Raw genomic sequence first — 14,470 nt, forward strand, 5'->3', positions numbered from 1 at the left:
ATAACTGTTATTTACTGGCATTCGACCCAACAAAGCAGAGTGAAAACTAGGGAAGGGAGGATCTAAACAATTAAGTGAATAAAATAAATCATCAATTATATCTGAATGGTCACATCGCTGGAGGAAGGATCAGCAAGGTGTGACGTTTTCCTTTAATGACTATGCACTGACATCCGGAGGATGACATCATCGGCGTTGTGAACAGGCGCGTTGTTAAGTAACGAGAGGGGGAGACAGACTCAAGTGGAGGACGGCTACCCGTGCCGCTGCTGGAGCTTCTCAGGGACTATCAACAGGGAGTGCAACCGACGACGGAGCTAAGAGCTGGGGGAATGAGAGTCGCTAGAATCCGCTCCCATCCTTCTTTACCTGGGCCCCTGTCCGCCTGACAACCACCAGAACAGAATCTTCACCGAACCAGCTCTCAGACGAACTCAGTATCGGGTAAGTGTTGGGTCGGAGAAGCGGGGAAACCAGGGGGGAAAAGGGGCCTGATTCGGCCGAATCAGAGTCTCGTATTCACGGCTTAACAGTGGAGGGGGAGGGGGCGAGTAGTAGCGACGTCTATCTACAGAGGCTAGGCTAGCACATACATGGGTGCGGTTTTTTAAGAAAGATACTAAATGTGACGAACTGCAATGTTTCCTACACATTTCTCTCCTCCTGCAATTTAGGTATTATGGTGCAGTAGTTACGTATGACGGCTCGGTTAACGCAGTTTAACTAACGTTAGCACACCCCTGGTAGCTAACAACATCAATACTTGCGGGTTGTGTTTCGCTATTTTAATGTAAAGTACCTTCGAATGAAAGGAACGAGTTCTTTTAAGAAGTGGGAGCCGAACGTTTGCTCGTAAAAGACTTCACGAAATGTGATGTTTTTGTTGCCCTTGTAACGTGAATCATAACTGAATTGCTTCTCATCAAAATGCTACTCAACGAGAGAAATGGTAGGAAAATAGCAGTTGGTAATGTACATGAATCATAATTTGACCACATTGTAGCAAGTTGGAGTTATTTCATGTCATTTTAATGCGTGGAGTTGGTGTGTAAAGCTGGAGCTGACTGGAATGACAGCTGTCTGAGAGAGAGAGGCGTAGCACTCATCTGTTTTTCATGTGATTGTGAAATCCTTGGCTTTGGGTCCGTTTCACTTGTTTTTTTTTCGTTTGCTTTTCTTACTTATTTTATCACTTCCCTTTTTGGCTGCTGTCTACCGTAGAGTGCTTGCATGTTGGGATGTAAAATTATGTCACAATCAGGATTTTGGGGATTACTATCTTGCATAGATGGTGTGGTCACAGCGTTCACCACCTTCTTTGGACATTCCATCTTCAACCCTAACCAGCAGATCTGCACTGTAACATTTTCATCTTAACCAATCCACTGTACCGCACAAGATTACTTCCATGATGGTGCATAATGCTTATCCATCTGCTATGTGAAAGGTTAATTCCACTTGCTTCACACTCAAGGCATCGTAGAAGCAGCAAATCATGCTTTGCCATTGCTGCTCAGTCTACATATTTATGTTTCTGTGCCTTATATCTTTGCAAAAACTTTCTAAAGTCATTTTTGTCCGGGGTTATTATAATAAACATGTAGATTTAAGTATTTTTACTGCAAATTGCAGAGTAGGGCTGTGTGACTTGGAAAAAATATCAAATTGCAAATCCGAAATTGAGTTTACATGGTAGTTTGACATACAATTAGCCTTAAAAAAGATGTTGATCCTTCCTGTGATTTGAAAGTTGCAGCCGGTCAAATTGCAATTAGTGGCAGAGCCAGGAAAGAACCATCGCCACCTGGAATTCAACAACTGCAGTTAGTTGTTGCAGAAAACTCAGGATGACCCCAAATAAAGGCCCAGTAAAATGAAAACCATTTGGAAATAAACTCAAACTCGCGGTTTAAAATGGTGCATCACTGATCAATGGCAGTCACTGTGTAGCCATGTGATTCATGTTTTTCCTTAGATCGGGTCCCTGGCTGCAGCCCATGAAACCATACCCTTGATTTACCCACATCCATCTACCTTCATCGCCTCCACTACAGCAGGCTGTCCTCATCAAGGAGCTATGACTCCTCATCATAGCTCGCCTGCTCACAATCAACCAAAGTAACTTCTGGGATAATTTATATTGTGATGCAGGAGGATATTGATGCAGCACTGAACCCCGATGACTAAGGATGTCCTGACCAAGTAGTTTTAGTCCCTGACTTGAGCTAGAGGGTGGGGCTAATCAGATGCCCCTCTCTGTTGTGTGTGCATTAGGGAACTGAGACACTCAGAGACCAGCTTGCCACGAGTTACCAAAGCACATTGAATGGTACTGGTACTTGTAACTTAAGCTTGTTGTTCCTCCTCTGTGTATACTGTTCAAGTTAAGAATTAATAATGGATAATTTTCAAACTAAACAACCCACTTTGTGCTCACACAGTGTTCATATTGGCTAATATTTGACTGTTATGTACTGATACTAATATTGGTCGGGGCCTATCTGATAAAGATGTCTGAAAAGGGCTAATTGGTCAATCGGTCCCTGCTACATGATACTCAGCTTCCTTCCCTGGATGAGTGACGAACATATGGGACCACACTTGACTTTAATGGAATCCTGTGCCCTCCGATTAGCATCACATCGATTGGGTCGTAGCCAATGAAATGGCTTTTGTTTGATTCATTCTCAAAGTTAACCGGGGAGTGAGCTAGCGCGACCGAAATAGTTATAAACAATAGATATAGAAGACTCGTCTTCAACTGAATACTCATATCTAGTTTGTAGGCGTGACAGAATTTTGTTTTTCACCATGAAAAAGCTACTGCAGACATTCATGGTGTACCCCCGAGTGATTCCCTAATTTTTTATTTTTTTTTGGATGAAGTTACTAGGTATTACAGGAACTCAGTTGACAAAGTCACACACAGACTGATTCATTGCTGCTCCACATCTTTCTTGCAAGTTTAAATGTTCTAGACTTGTGAAATTTAAAATAAATTAGCCTGTAGCTCATATTGTAGGCTGTAATGTACTTTAAGTAGCAAAAGAATAAGGGACACACACTCAAAACATGGTGTTAACATTTTATTCCTTTTGCTGCAACATTGTAGTTAAAACATTTTGGGTTTATATAAACACTAATAATTCTTTGTCAGAAAATTGCAGTGTTTCTAGCGGTAATGTGTCATTGTCGGATACAAGTCTGCACTCAAGATCAGTGTGTCCGGAGACCAAAGTCAGGATTCTTTGCTTAAGTAATGCATTTTGAATCGGCGAGTCGTGAAAGACTGGCCGAGGGTTGTGTGTTGTGTTATGAAACCTCATTGATTAATCTCTGATTTTAGTCTCAGGGATGGGTGATCTCATATATAGCTTGACCTTCGCGTGGTCATTAAAACATTTCTACCTTGGTGGTGCATTATCACAAAGAACCTTAAGCCTCTTGGCTTATACATGGTAGGACGTTAAAATCCAAGTGAATCAAATCAGGCGCAATGCAACATATTTGTGCTTGTTTTATATTTTTTGATGACCCTTGAAAGTATGCCCAGACTAGCCTAATGCCAGTTGCCAACCCTTAGATATAAACTAAACACCTCCTACTAAAACGCTCAATGCAAATTGAGTTATCAGGTAAATCTTAGAGGGCTGTTCACTGCACTGCAGGGCAAGTGTCACCATGTCGTGGTGTTTTTGTCTGTTTGACGCACTGTGACTTGGATCATTATTGGGGCATTGCATTGACCTTTAGAACACTGGTAGTTTTGCAGTACTGTATTTGACACTAATCGGTTAAACTCTCACTTGCTACCATTTACCATTCTAATGCTAGCTATCGTTAGGCTAACTAAAACATTGTTAAGAAAAGAATCGCATACAAAATTTAGATGGAAATGGAGGCTGTGGAGGTGATTTTTTTTTTGCAAATATAAAACCAGAAACAACACAGTTATTAAAACATCTTCAGTAAGGTTTGAAAAGATTGGCTATAAATTGATTGCATAATCAATTTAACTGAGCCCATCTTTAAGACATTGTTGATATTGACATAATTTAATGTATTTGTGATACAAAAGTGCTTTTTTTTTTTTTTTTTTGTGCCACCCTTGGGCAAGTAGAATTTTTTTGACAGTCCATTTGGCAAGTCAAGAAAATTTCGGACACAATCAATCTCTGCAGAGGACGAGTCCTCCAGGTTTAGCTGCCCTGCCTGGTTAAGACTGGAACCCCAGCTTGAAACTGTGGCAGACTGGGAATGCTTCATGTTTTCTATAGGGGGTGAGGGTTAAAATCATTCTTGGTGGTGGACCAGAGTAACCAGTTAAGATGATACTCTTGAGGACACTTTGTTTGCAAATCCTGGAGTTGACTGGAATGTATTTTTTAAGGTGTAGTGGTACTACATTATAGGGGCCCATAATTGCTAAAAAAAGGGAACATTTAGATTCAATTGTGTTGCCAAATTGATGGTGAGGAAGCAAATCTCTTTGAAAAGTTGTTTTCTACGCAGAAGCATCCTCTGCAGCACTGCTATCTGAAGTTCACTGCACAGAATTGTCCAAGGGCCTTCTTGACACAGATAAAACCATCCAGCGTTCCGCGGCTGCTCATGCCTTCCCTCTCTTGGCGGAGTTGGTGCAGAACAGTGGAGGAGAGCTCTGTCTTGCTTTCGCAGTGGCTGCACAATGTGGTGTGGCAGAGAGTCCTGAATAAATGATGATCCTGCCCCAACATCACGTGCAGCTCAACTCAGAAAAAGCACTACATTTCTCAGTCTGTGCCAAGTGTTAGTACTCATGGAAGAGATGAGTTTGTTCCACTTCTCTTCCAATTGGCAACTGGCATTGCTGTCGAGCCCTTATTTTGCAGTATTTCTTTTTTCTCCCTTCACTGCTTTTGCTGATCTCACTGTAACCCCCTCCCAGCTACCCCACAAATCTAATCATGTGTGGCTGGAGGCCAGACAGCTGTTTGCTGATCAACTAACCCTGCTCAGGCTACATTCTGACACACTCTCACATGCTCAGTCCAGCGTGTCTGGGATTGACCGCCATAATGTGAGCGGCTGACTCACTCGTGAGGGTAGCTTCCCTCCTACCACCACATGGGAAAGTAGCTGGAATTCTCTTACGTGATACTCAGAAGGGTTATACAGTAGCTCCGTTTTTAAGAGCTGTCAGTGCCAGAAAAAGGAGGTATAGCACAGAGAAGCTAGCCAAGGGTTATGTGTCCTTTGCTGTTGTTTAATCAACTGTTGTCTGTTCATGACAGTGACAACTAGCAACCATGGAGCTGAGAGTGGGCAACAAGTACCGGCTCGGGCGAAAGATAGGAAGTGGTTCCTTTGGAGACATTTACCTTGGTAAGAGAAAATGTACACTACTTTGTTATTCAGTTGCCTTGCCCAACTTTCCATGTGTCTCATCTTTTCAAATTCTTTCCACAATTATTTTCATCGTCTCTCTTTTCATACTGTACCATTAATTTCCCCCACTCATCTGGGCAATGGGCCTGATTTCCCTTCATATTCTTCCATCTTTAGCCCAGTACCTGTGAGACTGCCAAAGATCTCAGTTATGGTTGCCTTTTTTTTTGTCTATCCAGGTGCCAACATTGCCACTGGTGAAGAGGTAGCCATCAAACTGGAATGTGTGAAGACCAAACACCCACAGTTGCACATTGAGAGCAAGTTTTACAAGATGATGCAAGGAGGAGGTAAAGAGGAAATACAGCTTCAAAGTAATAAATTCTTTATCTGATTGTTTCTCGTTGCCAGTGTTATAGATATGAGTACCCAACTAAGTGCAGATAAGATGCACAAACCATTTATTTTAAACCGTAACATTTGAACACCCTCTTGCTTGTCATGTACATTGTTTAAAAAAGGTGAACCCAAGAAAATAATACTTTTTCAGTGTCCTTGTGATAACAAGTTTGTGCTGACTGTGTGTTGCAGTGGGTATTCCATCAATAAAGTGGTGTGGTGCAGAGGGAGACTACAACGTGATGGTAATGGAGCTGCTGGGTCCTAGTCTGGAGGACCTTTTCAACTTTTGCTCCAGGAAGTTCAGTCTAAAGACCGTCCTGCTTCTGGCAGACCAAATGGTATAACTCAAACTCTTAAGTCAAGTGTGTTAAGGGCATTCCAGTTAAGACTGTTTCAGAGTTCCCACAGTTACTTTGAAGCTCTTTGAGGCACTAGAATTCCGAGACCGAATTTTTATTATCCTACTTGCTAATATGCATTGACCTACTTTATTTTTATTTGTTTGTGCACACACACATGATTGCACATGATTCCCCAGAGGCTTCTTTAAAGATTATAGATGTTTTGGTCTTCATGGCTCTTGTGTGTCCCGCTTGCCGTTGTAATTCCGGCCTTTTCTTAGTCCGTGGCCTAGTTATTTAATTTCATAGATGTCTCTTTCGAGAATAACTTGTCTCACCTTTTGTTCTAACTGCAGCCAGGTTGCTGTGTCAGTCCTCTATATGGGTGTTGGAGTGTTGTCCTTAAGCTTGGGGGTCATAAACTTCCCTCAGCCTGTCTTCATATATCTTATTGTCCTCCTTTTTATCCCTCACTTTTATGTGGATATCGATGTGTTAAGCAGCTAAATTTCTATTAGAAAGCATTTCAAGGAAACGCTGGCCTGACAGTGTGTGGCCTCAAACCTGATGGTTTCTGTACTCTTTGTGTCATCCATCTTCTTTAGATAAGTCGGATTGAATACATCCACTCCAAGAATTTCATCCATCGGGATGTGAAGCCAGACAACTTTTTAATGGGCCTTGGCAAGAAGGGTAATCTGGTATACATCATTGACTTTGGCCTGGCCAAGAAGTACCGGGATGCCCGCACACACCAGCATATCCCCTACAGGGAGAACAAGAACCTGACGGGCACAGCACGCTACGCCTCCATCAACACACATCTTGGAATTGGTAAGATGCACTTTGAGCATATACACAAACCCAATTAGCTTAATAGGGTGTTTTTTGTGTATGGCGTGGTTCTCGAGCTTAATTACTAGTAGTTACATCCCAGCACTGGTCACACACATTCTGTGACACCTTGTCTGCAAAGACAACTCATTCAGGCCATCATGTAAAAAAAGCAAAGGAAGCTAGACTCACTTGAAGATGTTCGTGAAGATCTAGCCTTGATGCTCGTGGGTCAGAGACCCAGTCCCACTTCGCCCCTTGGTCTGACCACCTAGTCCTACCCCTCTATCTTACATGTTCATGTCTAAGGGTACAGCTGTCCTGATACTTTATAATGGGTAGGGTGGAGTGCTTGGACCACTTAGCCCCTCAAACAAAAAATTTTAGAGGTAACTTCACCAGCAAGATGTCAGCACAAGGGACCAAAGACGCCCACAAATGCGGTAAACAAAGAATTACAATATTCATTGTATTGTCTTAGTTTAATGTTGCTTCAATGTATTTCGATCTTTTTTTCATAAAAAGTCAAACAAAAAACCATTAGTAACTGGGGTAAGCTGTCGCTGTAACGTCAGCTGTCTAACGTTATATCATTATTCCTAGTTAGTGTAAAAATACCACATTTTGACATCATGTCATCATGCTGCGTTTACCCCACTTTGACGGCATCTAAAGCCTACATTTATCCGAAGTCCAGCAGGTTGCTTAACTTCACAGCTCTTGTGCAGACTGCCAGACTTGCATATTGTAGCCTGGTAATGAAGCTTGTGTGATGGTAACCTGTTTGATTGATTGATGCTTGACATTTAGGTTGTGAAGGAGAGGGGGGGGGGGGGGCAAATACCCTTATTACCCTAATTGCCTCAGTACAACATTTGTTTAATATCAGTTTCCGACTGCTTTTGACATAAGGGGTTGTTGAAGGGCTTTCCCAAATCATAGGGGAAGGTTTCAGCCCCTGGTGACTCTGTTCCAATGGACAAAATGAGGATGAAGGGGTAAAAATGAGAAGTGAGAGTGGCCCAAGAACTCAAGTGAGCCCAACAACTGGCAAGGTGTGAAAGACCCCACAAAAGGTCACGTGCCTGGGATTCTCTACCAGTTAGGTGAAGAAGGCAACTCTGTTTGCCTTTGTGGAGCACTTCATTTTCTCAGGCTGCTTGGTTACGGCAACATATGTTGACATCCTGATTAGTGATTGTTTACATTCTGTATGGTCACTACTAAAGCAGGGAGAATCGAGTGTGCGAAAGTAAGGATAATCCTTTATCGTCATTTCAGTCCAGTTGAGGGGTTTCAAATATCAGGCCCATCTCACCCCCTTTTCCTGACCAAACTGTCAGTAACAACTTATATACTTGAATAACATGTTCGAAGTTATGTGTTCCAAAATTAATTTGTAAAACTCGTAGTTAAGACCCTTCTTGTTTTCTTTTTTAAGTAAAAAGGGGAAACAACTGCACCTCCACTGTCATGGTGTCTCGCTTCATGGTAGTGATAAAAGTATTCTTACTGATGCGGGGCTAAACTATTGGCAGCATTAGCAGCAACATTAGGGAGCTCATCAGATGCCAACATGGTGCTCAACCATTGAGAAACACACCTTTTATAAGTCAGACAATCTGTCGTGATGACAACCACTCTATATTTTGTCATGACAGTTGTGAGGTAAAGTCTACTCACGTTTACACTTTGTAATACTGCCGTGACAATGTAAACTCTAATACACGATTTATTACCTATCCCGAAATAAACAAATACAAATGTTCACATACTAGTTTCTGCAATGGAACAGAAATAAATAAATAAATAAAAACATTTTCAGATGTTTTGGCAAAATTAATTCTTATTCATGGTTGGTATTTTTATCAATGTCATGGGCAATATATAACAAGATTATCTACCAGGAAAGTTTTTGATTGTCTGTGGTAGCGTCTTGCTGATGATGCATGAGCATGCTCTATAACCCTGTATTGTTCTAACTTGGCTCTGGCTCTGGCTCTGATGTACCCCACTGCTGCAACATCAGACTGCGCCCATTCAAAGGGCTAACGATGGTTGAATGCAGCCTTAGTCTGTGGCTTACAAAATATCTGCTCCATCAAGTTTGCACCCTTTCTCCGCAGTGACATGTGCCTCTAAACAACATATTTAATGTGATTTATCCGAGCTGACTTGCGATCATTTGTTCTCTACATGGCAGGCTTTGGCTCATGTTCAGGTGAAAAACACCAGCAGGCAGCTTCTCCCTGTCCCTTTCCAATCTTTCTTTAATCCGTCACATCTCATTTCATTTCCATGCTACAATGGTCTGATTTCTTAATGATGCCAGTGTTTATCAGCCAGGAAAATACCAATGCTAGCTCTACATGCCATAAATTATGTTCATCAGTGACTGCACTTACCTGAGTGAGGGTTCACAGAACAGCTCAGGATATGGGATAGAAAACTTATGGATGCAGATTTAATGTGCTAGTAAGCACTTAGAATGTGAAACAGTTTTGTTACTGCAGTAAACTTTAATTTGTTGAAGCACTAATCAGATGTCACTCTTACAAACTGTCCACAGAGCAGTCCAGACGTGATGACCTGGAGTCTCTCGGCTACGTCCTCATGTACTTCAACCTTGGGTCCTTACCTTGGCAGGGCCTGAAGGCTGCTACAAAAAGACAGAAGTATGAACGAATAAGTGAGAAGAAAATGTCCACACCCATCGAGGTTTTGTGCAAAGGATACCCTTGTAAGTCACGTTGCTATGAATACCTCTGTGTTTTGGGACATGGTAGTTGAGTAATTATGTGTAGTTAAGTTTTTCTTTTGCTCAACAGTGTTTTTATGTTACGCTAGTGTGCTTGTGTGTCTTCTTCATATTGCTGTCTCTCTCTTTTAATATCCTGCAGCGGAGTTCTCCACATACCTGAATTTTTGCCGCTCGCTCCGATTTGACGACAAGCCAGACTACAGTTACCTGCGACAGCTCTTCAGGAATCTTTTCCACCGACAGGGTTTCTCCTATGACTATGTCTTTGACTGGAATATGCTCAAGTTTGTAAGTTGACATCAAGTGTTTCTAGTTGAAGTGTAGATGTTGAGATGCCCTCCTGCCTCAGGAACTTTATAGCTAATTTAAAGTCCTGTCTATCAAGGAAACTCCTCTAAATATGGCTGATCTTTTATATCAGGGTGCCAGCAGGACAGCTGAAGATGGGGAAAGAGAGAGGAGGGCGGGAGATGAGAGGGATGAGCGGATCGCTGGAGCCCCCAGGGGGTCTGCTGCAAGGGGCCTCCCCCCAGGTCCCAACCCTGGTCCTGCAAACAGAGTCAGGAATGGGCCAGAGCAGGCCGTCTCTAACCCAGCGTCACGAGTGCAGCAGTCTGGTGAGTTTTGCCCAAAAATGCTTCAGTTCCACTGTCAAATGACCTCTTCCTGCCTTTTGTTAACTGATAATACTATACTCATAATGTGTGTATATATACAGTACTTATACCTGAATAATCTTTTTCCTGATTATCTGCATATTTGGTCAGATCTCAGTATTATTCATCATTTCAGGGAACACGTCACCTCGTGCTATTTCTCGTGCCGAGAGGGAGAGGAAGGTGAGCATGCGGCTCCATCGTGGGGCTCCTGCCAACGTTTCATCCTCTGACCTCACAGCCCGCCATGACCAATCTAGAATTTCCACATCACAGGTGAGAATACACTCAGCACTCTTTTGGTTAACCAGGTTATACATACTGGATTAGTTGGGGGATTTTTCAAATTTGTCGTCAAGTAGACAATGCAAAAGTTATCTGAATGATCTACCCGCTAATATTGTAACATACAGCAGGATATCTGAAATAGTTGATTAAATCCCAGCCTCTTAAGCCCTCTGCTGTGCACTTGGGTTGTCTGAATAAATAATGGGACTGAAATGCAGCTGCAGTTTGGCTAGCAGAGACTGACTCCACCCACCACCAGGAGTCATTGTCAATTTGGGGCCAAAGCAGCATTTGAAATGGGTCCTCCCATCTGGCTTCATTTTCACCCTTTTTTTTGCACAGCGACAGTATTGCTATTGGCTCGGGCACAAGTGGACCAAAAAAAAAAAAATCAGTTTCTACATATTTAAGTATAAATGTATTGATATCACACTGGATGATAAACTTATCTCCCCTGAATCAATAATTACAATTTAATTTGATTTTAGTTTGCTTCTTTGAGACAAGTCCACACAAGTTTAACAAAGTGAATTATTCCAGATGACCTTTTTGAATTTAAGACCAAAATAAAAATTGAACAAGAATAAATGGGAGACTTTAAATGAACATGCTACACTAAAACATGAACTTTATAATTTTCCTTCCAAAATTCTTATCTGCTTTCAAGACTGTGAAATGTAGACTGCAACTTTTAACCTGCACTGCTGTTATTCAAGGTTTAAAAAGGAATTATTTAAACAAGTAGAGACTATGATGAAGCAAATTAATGATTTTTAATTTTTTGTATGAATGTACCAGTTAACAATACTTAAAGAAAAATCATGAAACTTAAGTGTTAGCCATTGTTTTCCCCACAATTCCTGTAAAACAATATTTAAAGTCTTGCATTTAAATTTTTTCTGAAGTAAAATCACAAAATTACCAACAAAAAAGTACTTTAATTTACTCAAACCTCCTCAAGGTGGAGCCCCTTTTAACTTCTTTGCTGGTCAGATCCTAGTTCCACTTCAGTTTGGAAGGATGTATCCCATTCTATTTAACTCTCAAGTACGTGTCAGTTTGACTTAGCTGACATTGACTGAATTAGGTTACCAAAAGTAAACAAAATTTTCATTTTGTTGCCGTAGTAATTGCATGATATTTGGTTTGTAGATATTATAGTATTTGACCACAATTTGTATTGTATGCACAGATAGCGATTACAAAACAACAACTCCCACATTCCCCAGCTTTTGAATTAATGAAGTGAAATACCTGAATAAGAGACACTGTTACACCAATAGTTGGAGGGGCATTCTGCTTTGTAACAGCATAAAACCCATTCAGGTCCATTAAGCTTGATAATGACTCTTTGCCTCTTCAGTACAGGACAACCTTTTTAATGTGGAAAATTGGAATGTATGAAATTCTCATACAACAAGTAGACATGAAAATAATTTAGGTTACCTCAGTGTTTTGCCTGTTGCGTTTACACGAGTGCTTGTTCTCATAAAAAAAAAAAAAAAACCTACCCATTTTCATGGTTGATTTCTTTTTTTTTTTAAGGATATTTTAAAGTTTTTCACCATCTAATGTCTAACTCTGATGAAGAATTAAAAGTTGAACACATGGGTATACTTGAATTAATTATCATTATTATAGATTTATAAAATGCTCTTAATGTTCTTGTTGGACTAACTGTGCTTTCATTGTCACAGATTTTGCTCTATTCGCGTTTTTAAATTAAATTTGCCAAGGTTTCAGTACTTGGTCATTATTGTCCAACAGTTCATTCATGTGACTGTGAGCAAAGAACTGTGCACCTGTATGTTTGTTATCGGTCAATGTTTAGAGGTGGGGCCTTGCTGTAATTGTGCCTTCTATGTGAAAGAGACAAACATCTGGACTGGTAATACCTCGACTGACTCCCTCTCCTCTGCTTCTGTGGCAGGTCAGCGTGCCATTTGAGCACATGGGGAAGTAGAACTCTTTGGCTCTGCATGCACATGAACCTGACAGGTGAGGTCTAGTTTCACTCATTTATTGAAGTACACAACTCACCAATTCCGTTTGCTCTCCAGTGACTAACCATCTGCTTGTGGTTGCAGGGCTGCAACGTAGACTCATCATCCTTGTTTAGTTTCCTTTGATTTTACGTTATGAAAACAGCAAAGCCGATGGACACGTGGATCTTTGGGAAAGAACCGTAAGTCCCAGAAGGATCCACGGATGCGCATACCTGGCATCCACTCTCATGAATCCTCTTTGCTAAAATATGGATCACTCTGTACAAGAAGCAAATAAATGACAGTGCTACACCAGTATCACCCCAGGGTTGCAAGTAACTGCTCCGCCTCCTCCTGAAAGCATTTCCCCCAGTCTGACAAATGTGAGGAACTGTTGACATCAAAGAAGCAAAGAGGCATCAGAGGCGCACGCATGTTTCTCGTCCAAGGTCAAATTCCTTTCAGTAGAAAAGTATCTTTATTTTGATGCTGCAGCAGCAACGTTTCAGTGAATGTTGTCTCTGTAATCTTTCATGAGGGCGCCTTTTTAATTGGCGTTTGTTATGAGTTTCATTTCTTTGCTTTTTGAGAGAAGTGAGGGGGGGGAAATGAAGAATTGGGGAGGAGGTAGGTTAGAGGGGCATGTACAAAAAGTGAGCTGTCGAAAAGGTTATGTTTTAGCTGTTTTTAGAAAAAAAAATGTTTCTGGTGAAGTAACAGTTGCTGCTTGCTCGCCCTTCATTCACTTTGTGATTTCTTGTCCCTCAAAAACTCCATCAAAACATCCACTACCAATTTCTTTGCCTGTTTTTGACTTCCGTGTTTCTTTGGTTTTATTGTAAGTTGGTAAAGTGAAGAATCACCATAGATGTTGCAAAGACACACTCCCGAGCCTTGAGGGAGGCTCCTCTGGAAATTCAGAGATCATAGCTGCCTGTTTCAACAAACATAGCGGCTGCAGTTTTTAATGATAGTTCCTCAATGTTACCTTTTTTATTCTTTTTGTTATTGGAGGTCATAAGGGAGTGGGCAGGCCCTGTTTGGGATGGGTGGGGGGATGGGGCATCCATTTTTTTTTTAAGTGTTTACTTCACTGTAAATATATTTTTTATTTCTATGTAAAGCCAAAATTGTGTTTATTTGTTTTAAGGTGTAAAGTAGAAAATGCTTACTAATGACAAAAATTGGGGTTGGGTTCAGAATTTTACGTATTTAAAATACAAAATTGAGGGGCTTTTCTGTTGCTCTGCCAGCTGGGTCATTTTACATTTTGTGTGTGTGTGTGTGTTTGTCTGTGTGTGTGTGTGTGTGAGAGAGAGACAGATAAAGTCCCTGATAAAGAATCCAGTTCATTGTTTCTGTTTGTGTTCAGATTGTGTCTTTTTGTCAATTATTTATGTTTAGCTAATTTTATTTGTCTGAAATGATTTTCTGTTAATTCTTATGTTTGATTCATCATCTTGTTTTACACCTGTTCATTCTTATGCTTCAGATGTCTGACCACTTCATAAAATACATAGGGCTTTCCATATTCCCTCTGCAGCACTGATACGCTAATAGCTTGATGTCTCCTTTTTTTTGTTTTTTAAGCTTCAGTAACCATGATGTCATCCTGAATTTAACATAAGTGATTCAAACGCAGGGATGTGTAAATAGCTATGAACTGTGTGTGTAATTACCTTGTACAGGCCACCATGACCCAGTGGCATTGTGACTGTTGTGTTGGGTTGATTTTTTTTTGGGGGGGGGGGTTAGAACAGATGGAGGTGATGGGAGTTTCACTATGTATTGTGTACTGATATCTTGTACAGTTCTTTAACACTTTTATTTACAACA

At 41.0% G+C, this 14,470-nt stretch overlaps 1 protein-coding gene across 1 annotated transcript; it reads left to right on the forward strand.

Moving 5' to 3' along the window:
- The first annotated feature begins 177 nt into the window (after nucleotides 1–177).
- On the forward strand, nucleotides 178–14,393 carry csnk1e (casein kinase 1, epsilon). The gene is made up of 11 exons (XM_086186278.1): nucleotides 178–444; nucleotides 5,274–5,364; nucleotides 5,607–5,717; nucleotides 5,959–6,107; nucleotides 6,716–6,944; nucleotides 9,514–9,684; nucleotides 9,845–9,993; nucleotides 10,127–10,322; nucleotides 10,498–10,637; nucleotides 12,580–12,647; nucleotides 12,737–14,393. The coding sequence occupies exons 2-10, from the start codon at nucleotides 5,289–5,291 to the stop codon at nucleotides 12,610–12,612; spliced, it is 1,254 nt and encodes a 417-aa protein (XP_086042404.1). The 5' UTR covers nucleotides 178–444; nucleotides 5,274–5,288; the 3' UTR covers nucleotides 12,613–12,647; nucleotides 12,737–14,393.
- Nucleotides 14,394–14,470: the final 77 nt, after the last annotated feature.

Source organism: Aulostomus chinensis, chromosome 18, assembly GCF_037954235.1.
Source record: "Aulostomus chinensis isolate RoL2024-O1b breed Wild chromosome 18, RoL_Achi_v1.0, whole genome shotgun sequence".
NCBI lineage: Eukaryota > Metazoa > Chordata > Actinopteri > Syngnathiformes > Aulostomidae > Aulostomus > Aulostomus chinensis.